At 43.8% G+C, this 17,451-nt stretch overlaps 2 protein-coding genes across 2 annotated transcripts in view; one reads left to right on the forward strand and one right to left on the reverse strand.

The window, feature by feature from the left end:
* Positions 1–283: 283 nt before the first annotated feature.
* Positions 284–6,413, forward strand: adnpa (activity-dependent neuroprotector homeobox a). The gene is made up of 4 exons (XM_080845582.1): positions 284–617; positions 1,625–1,740; positions 1,948–2,034; positions 2,163–6,413. The coding sequence occupies exons 2-4, from the start codon at positions 1,633–1,635 to the stop codon at positions 4,794–4,796; spliced, it is 2,829 nt and encodes a 942-aa protein (XP_080701708.1). The 5' UTR covers positions 284–617; positions 1,625–1,632; the 3' UTR covers positions 4,797–6,413.
* Positions 6,414–12,709: 6,296 nt separating this feature from the next.
* gata1a (GATA binding protein 1a) overlaps positions 12,710–17,451 on the reverse strand; it is a 4,906-nt gene continuing 164 nt past the window's right edge. The window contains exons 2-6 of the mRNA XM_080845449.1: positions 15,286–15,528; positions 14,691–15,194; positions 14,200–14,345; positions 13,705–13,830; positions 12,710–13,438 (exon numbers count right to left, since the gene is read on the reverse strand). Of these exons, the coding sequence (XP_080701575.1) occupies positions 13,151–13,438; positions 13,705–13,830; positions 14,200–14,345; positions 14,691–15,194; positions 15,286–15,499 (1,278 nt within the window). The 5' untranslated portion in view covers positions 15,500–15,528 and the 3' untranslated portion in view covers positions 12,710–13,150. The remainder of the gene's footprint in view (positions 13,439–13,704; positions 13,831–14,199; positions 14,346–14,690; positions 15,195–15,285; positions 15,529–17,451) is intronic.

Consider the following 17,451-nt stretch of genomic DNA (forward strand, 5'->3'; position numbering starts at 1 on the left):
GCCCCCCTACTGGCGGTATTGGCAAGAAGCGAATGTTTGCTGGCCAGCGGTGTTTTTATTTTGCTCCTTCTCAGCCGCGGACACGCCGGCTCTGTAGCAATGCATAACGAGATTGTTGTTTACTGCGGTGCCCATTATCTACCTCTCTGTGTTTACAAGAAGTTCGCGCTCGCTACATCTGGGTATGAGATTTTTTTCTTTTAAGTTTTACACAAATATATGTCACTTCCGCTGTACTGAGTTCGCCATTTTGGACAGGCTTGGCTCGAGCCATGATGAGGAATGGTCGCGAGATAGGAAAACTTGCCGTCTCTGATGCCTCTTCGATGTGTATTTGATTTGAGGACAATCTGACCACTGTAGAACAACACACCGCAGCGCATTAACCAGAGTAGCCTACACCACAGCAACGGGGCATATTTAATTTACTGAAACACATGGCACAGATCATCAGGATGAGTTGCACAGCCCCACCGGCAGCCGAGTTTAGACGAAGGACAACTGCAGCACCGGGTTGGACACAATAAACTGGAGTCGGTCTCCTCTGTCCTGCGGGTCTGGATGGAGTAACGTACAGTCCGTGCGGGGTGAAATATTTGCTGTCCCGAGAGAAATAGGTACGTAATAGTGAGGCTATTTTCAGTACGGAACCTTGAGCATTGTCTGCCAGTTTTCGGTGTTAGATCGCTTGACTACTGTAAACACCATCTAAACTAAGATAGCCCGCGAGATACAATTGTTATGGCAATCAGGGGCACGAGGTGAAAGTTTAGTGTGTGATTAGTTGACTGGCCAACAAACTAAAAGTGATCTCGTCGTTTGGATGCTCTCGTTAGCTTCCAATGCCAGCTACGAGTTAGAACAATTAGATTGGATGTATAGATTGAGACCTAGCCAGGCAGCTAGCGTAAGGCTGGCCTGCTTTAGCTACAATAGCAAGTCTAACGTTATACGCAGTGACATACCCATTGCTATCCAAGACGTATCGCTAGTCAGTTAGCTAGTGTGCGCTAGCAACTAGCCAGTGATAGCTGTTTTCCCCTTTTGTTGCAGAGAAATAACGTTAGCTCAAGTCTGTTGGTTAGCCATTTCCTTAGCCAACTGCCCTGTCGTTGATTGCATTCCCTATTTTTCGGATGGTTAATAATGTTGTGTACTAGCTGAAGTTAGCCTTTGCTATCAGATAACTTAGTAACTTTAACGTTACCACTTAAACGAAGTAACAGTGCATGATTATTATTTGAAATGCACTGCTTTGTTGTTGTTTCGTGGAAACTAGTCAGTTAATTAGGACGAATATGTGCCACCCGAGTTATTATTCTCTACGTTCAGAACTCTTAATAACCTAAGTTTTAAGTTCACGGCTTTCTGGCGGGAGCATGCAAAACATTAGGTTACAAGAAAATCTGTTGCATAATGGCCCTCCTTGTTGCTTGTCTCAGTGCTATTACGTTGATGTTTATTCTCTTTATAGGCTGTGGAGGGTGGGGAAAACAAGGCAAAATATGTCACCTGATTACCGTCTTATATATGCCAGTGGTCGAATCGCATTAAAAACTGAAATGGGACCTTGTGATAACTTAAGTGTTGTTCCACTCCCCCTCACACCTTTTCTCCCTATCAGCAGCAAAGATGTTTCAGCTACCAGTGAACAACCTGACCAGGATACGAAAGGCCAGGAAGTCAGTAAAGAAAGTGCTTGTTGACATTGGCTTGGAGTACTGTAAGGACCATGTTGAGGTAAAATTTTAACATTGTACTTTTTTTTGTGCTCCCATAGAGTTAAGAAAATAAATTAATATGTCCTTGTATTGAGAACATAACTTGTAGTTTAAAACCCTTTCTAATTTTGTCCACGTGACAACTGTAAAACATGCATATCTTAATGTGTGGATATATAATTTCATGACGCATGGTATAAGATTGCCTTCTTGTTATTTTGCACAGGATTTCAAAGAGTTTGGTCCAGATGATCATTATGTGAAGAATCTTTGCTGGGAGGATGTCTGTCTGTGGTATCCTCAAAGACCACAGGTATGGCAGTCTGAATCAAAGTCGTTTTATGTGAAGTTATATGTCGTATGCTGACAAAATTAATACAACCACTTTAAAACATACAACATTACTTAGTTGTGACTTCTTTTTTTTTTTTTGTCCTACAGGACTACAGGTCAAAGCAGTTTTGCTGCTCAGAGTGTCCTTTCTCTTCCAAATACTTCTCTGGATACAAGAACCACTTCCGCAATGTGCACAGGCAGGACTATGAGAAGCACATCCTACTCAACTGCCCCTATTGCATGTACAGTGGGAACAAGAGGTCCCTGGAGACACATGTGCGGCTCTTCCACGCATCCAACAACGCGTATCGTCAGAACATGACGCCCAACCAGGCCAATATGATGGCGATGAAGGATGGCTCACTTCAGGCTGTGTACTTCTGCAAGACGTGCACCTATCAGGACCCTCTGTACAATGTAGTGCGTCGGCACATTTACCGCGAGCACTTCCAGCACGTTGCTAAGGCCTACGTTGACATGGACTCTGAGAACAAGCCAGTAAGTGATGGCTCTGTCTCTGGCATAAATGGCATCCAGTGCAAGATCTGCCAGTTTGCGCCGCGCTCCTACGAGGCACTGGTGCAGCACGTTGTCGAGTTCCATGAGAAAATCGGATACCAGGTCACTGCATTGATAGGCCACACAAATATCCCAGTGTCCAGACCCTCATATCAACCAGGTTTGGCAAGGGGTGCTGTCTTGACCCCGGCAGGTTGGCGTCCCCAAACACCACAGCAGATAAACCGCATGCCCCCCCCCAAAATGCAGGGGATACCAGTCTTGGATCACTTGAAGCAAAATACTATAGGGTATAAGCTTCCCATGGGGCAACCTATACGTATGGGCCCTGCTGACAGTGCAAAACTGTTGGGCGTGTGTGATTCCAACCCTGTCAAGAAGGCTCATAATGTGTCCACTGCTCAAACACAGAAGTGGAAGATCTGCACGGTGTGCAGTCAGCTCTTTCCAGAGAGTGCATACAGTGCCCACTTTGAGAAGGAACACCAGGCAGAGAAGGTGCGAGTGATGGCCAAGTACATCATGAAGATCCATAACTTCACTAGCAAGTGTCTTTACTGCAACCGCTACTTGCCCACTGACACACTACTGAGCCATCTGCTGGTCCATGGACTCTCGTGCCCGCTATGTTACACAACGTTCAACGAAGTCGAAAAAATTGTCGCACACAAACGCCAATGTTGCCCCGAAGAGACGAAGAGTGTTCCCGGCGAGTCTCCGCTAACATTTGACCTCACAGTTGCGCTTGGCAAGCCCAAGAACATCCAGCTGATCGTTACTACCTACAACATGAAGGACGCCAATGAACCGTCCTCCACCAAGGCACAGACCTTTGTGTCTGATCAAACCAAGAAGGTGCATGTCAAGATCCCAGACAGTCCGCACGATTCACTGTCCCCAAAGGTGCCGCCTGCGAGTCTGACGCACAAGACCGAGGTTGGGAAGACCCTGTGCCCCCTCTGCTTCTCCATCCTAAAGGGGCCCATATCGGAGGCCCTGTCTCTCCACCTGCGGGAGCGTCACCAGGTGATCCAGACAATGCACCCCGTGGAGAAGAAGATGACCTACAAGTGCATCCATTGCCTTGGCGTCTACACTAGCACCATGACTGCCTCCACCATCACGCTCCACCTGGTGCATTGCCGAGGCGTTGCCCAGTCTCAGGGAGGTACAGCCAGGCCCACCACTGCTAGGGTCGGTCAGGTCACCAAGTCTGTGGCCACCCTGCGTCCCCCAGGCATAGGGACTCTGAAACGCGAGCTGCCACCGCCAGATAACCTGGATGCAAAAAAGAGGAAAATGGTGGACCACACCAGATGCTACCCCACCGTGTTTGTGGAGAAGCCAGAAGAACCAGTCGTGTTAGCTCTGGATCCCAAAGGCCACGCAGAGAAGACCTATGAGGCTCGTAAGGCTTTCCTCACTGCTTACTTCAACTGCCACCCTTACCCATCGCAACGCGAGGTGGAGAAGCTTGCTGCCAGCCTCTGGCTATGGAAGTCAGATGTCTCCAGCCACTTTGCCAACCGCCGCCGATCTTGTGAGCGAGATTTCGTCACAAGGAAGGGAGTTGTGTTGCTCGGCTTCAACATGCGTGCTGTCAACCAGGTCAAGCATGACTTGGACTTTGACCCTCAGTGGTATTTTGAGGGCACAGATGATGACGATAGCAGGCTCTCAAAGATCACTAAATCCAGATTGAAGGATGCTGGAGGCTTTCATCACAGTGAGAATGCCAAAGCAGCCCAACAGTTTGCCATCAGGCAGCCTGTGATTGCAGGACAGGGTAGTCTAAACAAGCCGAGCAACAGTGCCTTCATGCCGAAACCCGGCTCATATCAAGAACCCATTTCCATTGACTCTGATAGTGACTCTGATGTAGAAGAGACCACCAGCTATGCTAAGCCCTATGAGCGACCTCATACTGTGTTAGCAAGGGGAACTGGTGCCCGCGCAGGTCAACAGCCAGTATTTCTCTCTCAGGAGAGACGGCCCAGGCCGCAGGAGAACTCCTCTCATAGTTCAGCTGGGCTCATAGGAGGGCCTTCCAGGGGCCACTCAGCCAGAGACACGGCCAAGGGCCTGGATGGCGCTATGTCGGTGTCCAGCCCAGAGGAGGAGACGTGGGCACCTGAAAGCGTGACCCTCGATGACAGCAGCTACAGGCCAGCTGGTCTTTTTGAAGGACAGGGGAAGGAGGTGGGGTTGGTGGGCAGGTGAGCATCAGAACACTGACCATCTTCCAATTGCTGCCAACCTCTATGCCTCTCCGCAGGAGAAGACTTTACTCTGACTGAACGAGAACCTTGACCTCCCTACCATTTGTTTATGACTTTAATAGAAGAAATGGTTACATACAGAAGACATTGCTAATTCAAAGTAACAAAAAAAAACATTTAATTTGGTTCACTCTGGTAAAACAGTTGCTGAAAAGTATACATTGTGGTGACTGAGAAAAATAATATGCATTTTGATGGTAGATTCTATCACTTCAGTGATGATGAAGTGTATCAACAGCAGTGATGAAAACATGCCTGCTGGAAGTAATATTCGGATCTGTCTGAGACAAACATGGACCTCTTTTTTCCCCAAAAAATTGTATAATTGAATTGTCTCTTGTGTATATTTTATATGCATTTCCCTCTATTTAATCACATTCTTAACAAGTAGTTGCTAAAAATCAAGGAAAGGAGATTGGTTGTCTTTTTTATTTTTTTTTATTGTTTTTGTCAAGAAAAAAAGGCAAGCATATCCTTAATTCAAAAAGTATGAAAAATGGAGGCATACGACAGTAACTTTTCAGCTTATAGAAGTTAATTTTCTGCATTTGATATCTTTCTGTTTATTTTCCTATTTATTTTTATTTCGGCATTCTACCTGGCTTCAGACCATTCCCTCACACAGAGAGCTTCACCACATCCCTCAGATGTTGAAGCTCTGAATTTGAATGGCTCCATTAGACTTAAAGACAGCTCCGCTTGTCGTAAGGGTGCAGGTTGGGAGATCAGACAGCGCTGGCGTGAAAGTTGGTGTGTTTGTGAGTGTGCTCTCTGTCTCTCAGCTCCTGCTCTGTGTTTTCAAGTGCTACGATCATTAAGATGCTTAGGATAATAATCTGAGGGGAAAAGATTTTTTTTTCTTTTGAGCTAAATCTACCTGTACAAGCTTGAATACTTTTTTTTTTTAACAAGGGCACAATAACCAGGTTTCATGTTGACTATTGTCCCTGGGGGATGACACTATAATGGTAGTGTTAAGGGTCTTAATAACTTGCATGATGTGGTCACTGTAGATTTAGCTGTTCTGAAAACATTTTTTTTTCTCTTTCAGCGATGGCAGTACTGGTGAACACCCATTGCCAGTATTGGAAATGATTTTTTTGAACCATTAAAAAAAAAAGAGTTGTGCAGAATGCAGATGTAGTTCATCTAATCTAATCAGTTTTGTACCCCACAGGATCGGCTGAAAGCTTCAAAACTCGAGACTCCTACATTTTTTTTCATAACTATATTGGGATTTGCCTGAAATGAATTAAATTAATAGTGTTTATTAATTACTTAATTATGTCTTATTATACTCTAAAACCCCACAAGTGTTTTTGTATTTTTCTATATGATGGGGTTGGGGGGAGGGGATAAGATTATTCTGTTATCATTCAGAGACAGATGCCCACATTTTTTTTTTCTTCTTTTGTTGGAATGTGAGGGTTTGTGTAAGGATCTCAGAATTGTTTGTGTTGGCAGTCATGATTATTATTCACTGTCTGAATGCTAGGTATTTGTCCTCTATGTGACTAATGTGTAGCATCTTTTTTGTTAAATTATGTAGTTATTTTGAACAAACTCCTTTTGAAAATAATAAAAATAAAAAGTGAACTTTTTGTTGAGACACCCAATAGATAACGGTTCAGTGCAAACTTTATTCTATAGTCGTTCTTGACCATTCTCTCATTTGATTCTCTGAACAGAGATTTAAACACTTCAATTGTGTGAAAGCTGACAAACATACGGGAAACTCAACAACTGTTTGATGTATTCGAGGATATCAACTGGATAATTTGTTTTGTAATAGGCTGCCTGTGAGAACACATTGATTAACCTTTGCCCTCTTGTATGCAAATAATTTGAACGAAATGAGCACATTTTGCATTTGTACACAATCTTTTCAAAGGTTTCGCCTTTGAGCAGAAACAGGCGTGATTGGCAGGCTACTGCATGTAGTGTAGAATGTGTACTAAACGTCTTAAGATAAGTATAGTTAATGGAGTCACTAGCGGCATGACTGGTATGTACTACAGTCGTTTTGATTTCAGAAGTCCATGGTCATGGTTATTGCCCACTGGAAAATTTGGGTGGAACGATGAACAAAGGAACTTGAAGTTCTATAATCTGTAAGCATTTCAGTTTGTTGCATGAGAAAGTGAACTGTTATGTAAGCTCACATGACATAAAAGTCCTATTCAGTAGTATTTTAAATTTGAATTAATTGTGGGATGGTGTGCTTCGGCGTCATTTGCCTCACTGTACAGTAGTTTTGGTGAGATGTTGCGTTTTACCAGGAGGGGGCGATCACTTCATATGGTCCTTGCCATTACGCCTCATGGAGGTAATAAAGAATGTGTTGTATTCATGTTTTGATGAGGCAGGAATAAATGGATAATCTAGAGATGAATTCTCTCTAGAGGTATGTGAAACATAAAACTACCATAGACTTTTGTGGCAAGGATGTAATTGGTCTGACGACTCCATCTCAGTCAATTGCCTACTATTTATCACAAAATGATTGTACCCCATACAGGCTACCATGACGGTTTAGCTTATGACAAGTTGTTATGTAAAATGATGTGTCAAACACTTTTGTATCTACTGCTTTAAGAATGGGTTACATGTCTTTTCAATGAATTATTTCCATGCAAGAGGAGTTTGAGATTGCTGAATATTTTGATTTGAAGTGTTAACGTTTTTGTTCGTTTACAATTCCGTCCCTCTGAATTAGTGATATTACGTTCGCGTACGATCCGATTCTTTTCAACGGCTCTTTGGGACGGCCTACATGAGTGCCGTTCTTTATATTGTTGTCCCCATGTAGTGGTTTGGGAGTGACTGTTCCTTTAAGCCCGAGGTGTGTTGTCACACCTGACTGACGTCACTTGATGCGACGCTGTAGTTTGGGACTTCTTTAAAAGCACTGCGCTGGTGATAGCCAGGTAAACAGCAGGAATGATTTCGGATCGTCTATTGGTGTCTGTAGTTTCGTGTATCGTGGCATTATCCTTCGTGGGCAACCACGAGAGTTGCAAGCCCCAGGCTGTGCGGCTGCGTTTCCCTGTTAACGGTACGTAGCTGCCTGCTTGGCTGGTTGTAGCTATTTTAGGTGGCTCTGTTTTTATTCGTGTTACTTGCCCTCATTAGGCTGCTTGGTTGGTTTGGCAGTACATTCATCTTCGAGTGAAGATCCGGTTGATCCCTGGCTGTGGTAGGTCACTCTTTTAACTTTTGTTTTATAGTAGTTCAATTACAGATGCACTAATACTTGCCTCCCGTATTTTATGCTTCCATTAGATTGTCGGCTGACGGCAATTGAGGCTGCCTTCTGTCACCAGCTGCTGTTTTGTTTCTACTGAAAGTTCCGTTTTTCGTTATGTTTGTCCATGGATTTTTGACTATTGTTTCACTGCGTGCGTGCTGCCAGCTCATCTACACGGTAACCGCCGTGTGTGTGCGTGCGGGTGTTTATGAGTGTCGGTGGGGAGTTTTGTTTTCATTTAATGTTTGTAAGTCTCCATTGTCTGCACGTTTTGTTGTTCGTTCCCTGTCCTCGTTGCCTTCTGTAAAGCCTCAACAGTGGCGAACTTACCCCAGTGACTGGGCATATAACACTTTGGCTATTTGTATTTGCAGTGTTATAAGTTTAAGGTGCTTGAAGTGCCCCTTTGGGTTGTTTTGTTTTGCTGTTCTTAACTGCGTGCTACTAGGCTACACATTATTTTACTGCCCAATCAGTCCGACGGGGAAGGACGTCTGTTGGTCTCCAGAGGCTTGATTTGTGTACTACGTGTGTGTGTGTTCTCTTGCGTTTGTTTTCTGGCTGTCCTTTGTGTTGCAGGAGTTGGGTACTGTCAGCAGGGAGGCCTGGCACTTGGTGGTGGGTATCCGCATGTGTGTCTGATCATCTTTACAGTGTAGGGTCACCCGGGTGTGCATTGTGTTCACGTGTGGTCCCTTGGACCCCCCCCCCTTCATAGACAGATTGCCCCCCCTCTGGAAAGCCCATCTCCTGTCTATGTTTTGTGGTGTCAATCCTGTCATTGCCTAAATTATTTAATAAAAGATACATTTTTTTTGTAATAGAAACCTTTCTCTGCTTCATCCTTGCACGCACCTGTGTTGCTTTGTATGAATAGGCTACTGAATGCTCATGTGCATTGAAGACTTTCAGTTAGCAATAGTCTCATTTAGTTCCTAAGGGGAGCATAACTCCTGGGTGGCGTATTCGACAAGTGAAACTGATCATTACCCTGGCCCCTCTACACCCAGATTTAACTGCCTGCCCTGAATCCGCTCAACTCCACGATTACATTAAGAGTTAGAACCAACCGGTCACAAGTGGTAGATGTTGTTGTGGTGAATCGGAGAAAATAAATGTTTTCTGATTGTTTCACTGCAGTTACATTCTAAAGCACAAAGGAACACAGCCACACCTCTGCATTCCCCTCCACCAGGGCGTTCAACATAACATACTGACTCATAATTGCTGACCTCAATATGAGGGAAAACATGAAGACATTTCAAATTGGAACATTTAAACAGAATTTATAGATGTAAACATTCTACGCTAAGCACTCTGGGTATCATGACCGCTACATAATTACAGAAACATACACATGGAACACATACATCCCAGCTGCACATCACAATACTTAAAATTAACTATTTATTAATTTGACATGACTTTCATGCCTGTGGATGTAAATGTTAAAGAATTTTTCTGTCATCGTATTGCCATTGAACAGCAGGTGTCCCTAGAGTGTATCCGTGGCCTCAGTAAATGGACCATTTTGTCTGGAAAGCTTCATGAAGCGTCATCTCACCATCACCACTGATGACGCAACACCGATGCACCATCAATAGTCATTATGACGATGATAAATTACAGGGTATGGCATGTGCCAAAATATATTTATGAAATAGTCATGTCAGTCAAGCTTGCCATGTTTACGAACTAGGTTCTAATATCTCACCTTACCAGTTTGATTAACTGGAACACGAAACAATTTAGTTAAACTGTGCTGTACCCACTTTGAACTTGTCAGTCATTCACATTCCATGTTAGATCAGACACTTGGAGAGTATATGGCTTCTTGGCAAGAAACCAGGGTCCTAAAGTCAAACTTTATTTTAAAAGTTGTGCAAAGACAGCCTTCTTGGCTATTGTGCACTATAGGAACTGAATCCATGACCTTATCAGTAGCATGTTAGACTGGCAACTGTGTAACAGTATATACATGTCTAATATTATGCTGAAGAGTTTCACCATTTCCATACATACTACACTTCGACAGGCAGAGCCAGAGGGTGGAGAGACAGACTGAGTCCCTTGGCTGCAACGGATACCCTTGATCCCAAGACAGATAGATCCTGTGGTTGCTAATCTCTTGCAGTCATTCGCAGCCATTTCCCCAGTTCTGCAGCCACAATAGGGCCGTATGGAGACTGTATGGAGCATCAGGCTCGCCCAAACATAGTAAACCACCCCGACCAACAAACCTCACTGACCACCCTTCTACCCCCTTGGTTCTAGGAGAGAGAGAGAGAAAACTGTCCATCATCCATCAATCATTACTTAGTGAGACTGAGCGATCCTGTTCTACACTGATCCCTTCCTCACAGGAGAGAACCCCCTACCGGGAGCCCAAGAGAAGTGAGATTATGAGAAGAAGGCTGGTGCGATAATGGAGTGTGTCTGTGATTTGCCACGTCCTCTCTACCAGAGTGTGCAGCCAAGCAGAGAGCGCTGGTGTTCTGATGATTATCGAGTCCCTTATGAGTCTGAAAACGTAGGTATTATTCTGAGCGGATGAACCTATCTGGCACAGTTTTCCTTATGCCAAAGCGATAGGGATAGGGATAGGGATAGGGATAGGGATGCTAGTTCGTTTGTGCATTGACATGTATTAATTAAAATGTACTCCTTTCGGCAACACTTTCATCCAAAGCAGTTGTGCTGTTGGAGAAGGAGGGTTGACATATAGGCCCACAACGCCTATAGACAGCTAATCACTTATGAATCATTTGTTAAGGAAAACTTGGGCATTACACATTATTGCTGCAGTGTGGCACCTGAGCTCAGATATAATATAACATTATTCCGTTCCGTCTAATTGAAGACAAAAATGGATGAAAGTCCACCAGGACACACAATTGTCATGCAATTTCTGTTTGTCACCAGGTGAGCATGCCATGTCACTCGTGAGACAAGTGAGACGAAGTCCTCTTCAAACTATGTTATCATACTGTACATTGTCCTTTCATCATTTTAAATCTCACCCAATTATTCAGTTAACTTAATACTCAGGTAATGTTTGGTGGTAGGTGGACGTTCCACCTGTGAGCATTATTAGATCTCTTTATTTTTTTAAGGGATTTCATTTGACTCACCATGGAAACCGGAACTGGATTTAAAAGTTGCTGATTGGCAAAATGAAAGGAGAGGAAACCAGCATGAGAAGGAGAGGAAACCAGCATGAGAATGTTTTAAAGGGACAGTCCTCAAACTAAAACCTTGTCTATTTTGGCAAAACATAATGGGATGTCTCTTATTGTCTTAACATAGCTCTGTTTTTAGCCAACTGAAGTTAATAGGAACCAGTTGACATGGTTTCTACTATGTAGAGATTTAACTGCACATTTCAAAAGGAAAAAGCTGTTGTGGATGTACCTGTGAACCCCGACTGATGGTAGTGTTTTAGAGTGCCTGTTTGGCTGCTAGTTGGTGTTTGGAGTGTGACTCTGATGATACGTTATCAGTGTCTCTGCAGACGCTGGACTCAAAGACCCCTGCCCTACTCCACTGCATTAACGTGTCAGGACTCAAGGCAGATACATCTAAGGTAATGACCCCCCCTGTTCAACTCCAGACGACTAAGAGAACAAGAGAAAACACGTACTGGTTGTCTTTTGTCATGAACTGCTAACATGTCAGTAAAGATAGAAGAAGCAGGAACTGGTTTTAATCACAATTTTGTTTTGTGTCACCTCTTTTTAATTTAAAATGCCCTCTATGATTGAATTAGTCACACCATAAAGATCAGGAGTAAATTTTTACACTAGTGTCAATGCTAGTGTGTAGTGACACTTCCTCTGTGGCATCATGTTCACGTTAATAAAGTGCACGTGCACTTCAGACTTCACTGTCAGGGTCGACAGTGTCAATAAAGCGGGTTTGTGGGCATAGCTGTGTCTATCTAAATTTAGCACACTTGGCACCGGCTGGATGCTTGTTAAGTGTTAAGTCACTTTCCAACAGCTTTATGGAAAGTGGTGAATTTGCATGTCCGGTGCTCCCTCGTCCCAACCGCCTCACAGGCTCAGCGCTGGAAACGCTCGGACAATGCCACCATTATGGGGCCCGTGGGAGTCATGACAATGTGCCTATAGAGAGCCTGTGACCACAGCACCTGAAACAGTGCGAAAAATTTAAATGACATTTACACATCGAAAAAATGGCAACCTTTGAGGTCACCCCAATCATTTGTATAAAACTTAACTGAAGAGTTGTGGCAACTTTCCGTGGATGTTTTTGTACTCTCACTGACATGTGTGTGCATGTTTCAGTGGTTTAAAATTTGAACAGAGCACCATTTGTGGTCCTCATTGTTTGATGAACTGTTTGATCACTGTTTGAGTGTTTTCATTGTTTAAAAAAATATAGAATTACTGTGTATAACTGAATTATATCATGTTAATCCCTTTGTATGAATACATCTCCAGATAGCAACTACAGGCATATCAATGTGTTATTAATTCAGTTAACATTCACAGCTTTATCAAAGAACAGCACTTTATATTTACAAAAAATACATCAATGTAATTTATCCCTGTATGCTTCCAATATACTTTATATTAAACGCTGGCCTTAGTCAAAAACATAACAAATCTTTTTCAAAAACATAATTCATCTCAGCATTTCACAGTCTAGAGTTGGGAAAGGACTTTGTACCTGTTTCTAAATTAATTACTTCTTCATTTGTACATTGTAGAAGTACTCCTTATAAAAAATGAACAGGGAGACAAGTTGAGATCATATCACAAACTGGCAAACTCCTTCAAACATTAAGCTTTACGTGCTTTGAAAAACAAATGTGAAAAACATATGGTGAAACAAACATATATTCATCATTCCAACAAGCTCAAGGATGTCCACCATCCTGTACAATCTCGGTGTATGGCCTTTGACGGCCCGTATTTCTCTCAGTGTGTGTTCATTCGTTTTCAAACACAGGCAGCAGGTGGTGTGTGCTCTCACATGTGTCTGTGCTCATGGCCCTGATCCTCTTCTCCCCTGTGTCGACCCCTTCACACCAGGGTGGGCACCATACCTGAGTTTGGATGGTGGGTGTACTGCAGGCTGGCTGAGGGGTGCAGGCTGGTCGATGAGGGTAGGTAGTGGGAGGGGTGGCCGTAGGACAGGAGGGGCCCCTGGGGGAGAGAGAAGTGGCCCCCCAGGTCGTCGGGCATTGGCCCGTGGACCAGATCGGAATATGCATCGATGGGAACGCTCTTCTTGCCCTTCTTGTTTTTGTTAGACACTTTCCGGTTCCGTGTTTGAATGCCATCCTTCTTCATGGTGAGGGGTCTGTTGACCTTCATAATGGATATGGTAAAAAAAAAAGGCAAGCAATGTTAGGGGTCTTAACAGTGTGAACTCAGTCATTATAAGTAATACAATCAAATATGCTGTAAAATAAACTGCAGTAGTAACACTGGATGTGTGTGAAGTGGTTCAAGTTGTGATAAGGGTTATGATTGTGTAGTCACACCAGTTGTAGTTACATTGAAAGCCGTACTGTAAGTAGTACAGGGAATATGACACCTTTATCTCCCAAATGTGATACTGCTTCATCACTCACATTATGCAGCTTGAAGTAGAGGCCACAGGCGTTGCAAACGGGCTCGCCGTTGGCATTGCGTCTCCACAGGGTTGTGGTGCTGGTGTGGCAGTTGGCACACTGAGTTCCAGCCCGCTTGCTGACAATCTGACCGAGGAGAGGAGAGACACGGGCGACTTACTTCACAAAATAAATATAATAATACATTTAAAGCCTGTAACCTTAGAGTGCTTATAATGACGTGCAGAGAAGAAGTGAGTGATTCGTCTAATTTTTCAGGGATTAAGGTGGCAATGAATGATTTTTCTGTTTTCTGATTAGGGCCGGTTATTCCTTAATTTCTCTCTCTAGATCTTTACATATATAGACCTATACATATATATAGTATTTGCTACACTTGTGGTAGGCACATCTGCATCTACTATTGATGCACAATTTGAAACAGTCTCAATGCCAGCACCAGTGTCCATTCCTAACTTCCCCTGCTGTCCATCTCACTTAACCCCATGGCCATACCAGTCTCTTCTTTGGACGGATGAGAGGCCTGTTCTGGCCATTCATTTTGTGGTACAGTCCACATGCATTGCAGAGGTAGTGGCCAGTACCATCCCGCCGCCAGAGAGGGGTGGTAGTTGCTCCACAGTTCACACACTCTCGAGCCTCTGTTAAAAAAGAGCAAAAGTAGACGCGTATACTCTCTTGTTATACCAAAGCCACACAGACATATGTTAAAACACACACACACACACACACACAGGTATTCAGGTCATGTAGATGTCCGTGTGTGTGTGTGTGTGTGTGTGTGTGTGTGTGTATTGACATTTATACATGCCTGCACAAACAAACACACACACACACACACACACACACACACACACACACACACACACACACACACACACACACACACACACACACACACACACACACACACACACAGGACTCAAATACAACTAGTCTATGTTCTAAGTGTCTGACGTCTGACAGTAAGGAAACCAAGTCTTTACCAGGTGGGGACAGTCGCATCTTGTTGCGCAGCTTGGGGGAGTAGGCAGAGGGGCTCATCCAGCCTCCAGGAGAAGAGTAGAGGCCTGAGGAGCTGAAGTCCTGCTGGGAACTCATATAGGAGCTGTAAGGCCCCATGAGGTGGGGGGAGGGCGTGTACATCCCCCCAGCGGCAGAGGTCAGGTTGAGAAAGCTGCCCCCAGCGGCACCACCGCCTCCTCCCATGGGGCTCAGCCGCTCGGCCTTCAGAGCCTCCTGGAGCCTGGGGCTCTCCTTGCCGTCGTGGCCTGGCGAGGGGAAGTCGTCCTTGGAAGAGCTGAAGGAGGAGGTGACGCTGGTTGTATAGAGGGAGGCGGAAGTGTGGGGGTGCAGGGAGGTCTTGGTGTAGGGGCTGCCCGCCCAGCCGGAGGAGGCAGGGTTGTAGGGCGAGCTCAGCGAGTGCCCCCCTGGCCCGTCCAGCCACTGAATGTTACCCAGGAGAGAGGAGGAGGAGTACACCTGCCGCACTGGAGGAGACAAACAAATGTCTGTAATGAGAAAAAGCTCCATATTCTCTGAAACAGTCTGTATGCTGCAGTCTCTAGAAGGGTGCCTCACCTGGGCTGTGTCTGTATGTGGAGGAGGCCCGACTCTGGCCCCCGCTGGGGAAGTAGAAGGGCAGGTTGGTGAAGTCGGCCTCTGGCGTGGAGTAGTAGGCCTCGGCCTCGTCCCCTGGAGGCAGCAGGCCCTGCTCGGTGGAGTAGGAGGCCATGGGGTCTGTGCTGACCAGCGACGGGGACACCCAGCGGGACTGCTCTGATGAGTTCTCCATCACTTGGATGGGGGTGTGATTTCCTAAACCTTTGGGGAAACAAAAGCCTGATGCATCTCTTGTATTTGAGGCTGAGTATTTACATTGCCTGAGTTCTCCAATGGTTGTGGCAATGAATAATATAAATTACTTGTTTAATTCAATCTACACTCAATCTAATCGAATCATTTACTTGCTTCTTATTCCAACCCCAAATGACGGTTTATTCAATCAAAAAAGGCAGCCTTGAGCCTACACAGTCCCTGGAGTCCACAAGTGCATCAGAGGAGTAACATGGAAGTCTGTCAGAGCCCACAATAACTGCTGGTGCTATTTTAGTGGCTCTGTGAAGTGTTTAGAGACTGCAGCAAGGTAGCCTGACCGCTCGGGTTTCTCAAACTTCCCTTTAGAGATCCTCGTTTGCTTGTGGCTGAAAGTTGGCCCTAAAAATACCAGCTCTTTTGTGAGCCACTCTCTTGCTGCTCTAGCAGTGACCTGTCCCACGTTCGCTGGTCTACCCCCTTTTGAAAAATATGTTTGTGGAATGTTGGTGACGGCCCCTCTGGAAGTGCCTAGAGCCCAGGTGAATGATGAATCCCTGAGAGCATTAGAGATCAGAATGAAAAAGTGCAGCTGAGAGAGAACCACTGTAATGGTTGTCCTGTTTTGTTGGTTTTTACAGTGACTCCCCTTTAAATGTTGTATCTGTAACTGAAGTTTAGACCCAAAGTAAATAAAAAAATAGGTCATAAATTAAACCAAATAAATGAATTCTACACTTAGAATTCATTGAAACGGAGACGAGCGCTCATATCGTTCTGCATTTGTGACAAGAAGGAAAAGAGATAGGTGTGAGAAAATCAGATAAGCTAATTATTATTGGACTCACATTCAGTTTCTTATCCTTATAATTATCAGTGGATATCTAAACTCCTCTTTCCTCATATACACATGTTCAGAAACTAATGACTCCTCATGAGAAATACACATTTATTTCATAGAGTTCAGTAGAAGAGGGAATGCTTGCGACAATGTAGTAACATGTAAAAGCAAGAGAAAATAACATAACCCTTTTGTTCCAATCCCTGAGCCCTTCAATACTCATTATTTATGTATTTAAGATTCTTCAACTAAGAGATAAAATGACAAAAACAGACAAATGGCAATATAACAGAATTTCCATCTTTCAGTTTTATAAAGCATGATCAACATTTTGGTAATCCATGAATGGTGTTAATCTCTAGTGCTGTATCTGAACTTCTTCTATGCCACAGTGTATGAATGATTTCTAAATAATTAGTTTAACGTATAAAGGGTGAATTTAGAAATGTCATTGTCATGATCAATTAGTTGCTCGTACTAACATCCCTTTTGAAATACATGATTGAAATGAATGAATATTTAATAAAGATATGATATTACAGTTGTATTGTCACTCATTTATCTGATGTTTAAACATTAACATAAAAATATAGTTGTTTTTGTGTGAAATCATATATAAAAAAATACACTTGCCTGTTGCCATTTTATTTTACACATGTGCGCTCTTAACTATCGCACACGGTGCGTGAGATAGCGCTCTTGGTATTGACATAAAGCATGGATATATCTGGTGTAAAATTTAGCAGTGCTACTAAATCACTGTTTTTCTTGCACAAGAAGATAGAGTAAAATGTCAGTCTATTGCAGATCCAGAGAGATATTAAAACAGTGCTGTTGACCACCAAGAGTTACCCTATCTTTGGTTCCTCAAGATAAAGTACAGAAACCACACTGTAGCTTAAGACTCCTGATGTAAGGTCAAATTGCTGAACGTGAAAAATGTAATAAATATATTCGCTGAACACTTTATGTATTGCATTCTCTAGCATGCATGGTGTTTAAAAAAAAGACCTAGATAAATCAATGAAATAATGTTGATAAAATAAAGTGCACAAGCCTCATGAAATGGCAGACTCTAAAGCAGTTCTTTA

The sequence above is a fragment of the Sprattus sprattus genome, assembly GCF_963457725.1.
Source record: "Sprattus sprattus genome assembly, chromosome: 10".
NCBI lineage: Eukaryota > Metazoa > Chordata > Actinopteri > Clupeiformes > Clupeidae > Sprattus > Sprattus sprattus.

What these genes read in the sequence shown, in the direction of transcription:
- adnpa (XM_080845582.1), top strand. Translation starts at nt 1,633, where the DNA reads ATGTTTCAGCTACCAGTGAACAACCTGACCAGGATACGAAAGGCCAGG. An exon ending in ACTGTAAGGACCATGTTGAG is followed by an intron (nt 1,741 to 1,947) that starts GTAAAATTTTAA and finishes TATTTTGCACAG; the next exon opens with GATTTCAAAGAGTTTGGTCC. An exon ending in GGTATCCTCAAAGACCACAG is followed by an intron (nt 2,035 to 2,162) that starts GTATGGCAGTCT and finishes TTTGTCCTACAG; the next exon opens with GACTACAGGTCAAAGCAGTT.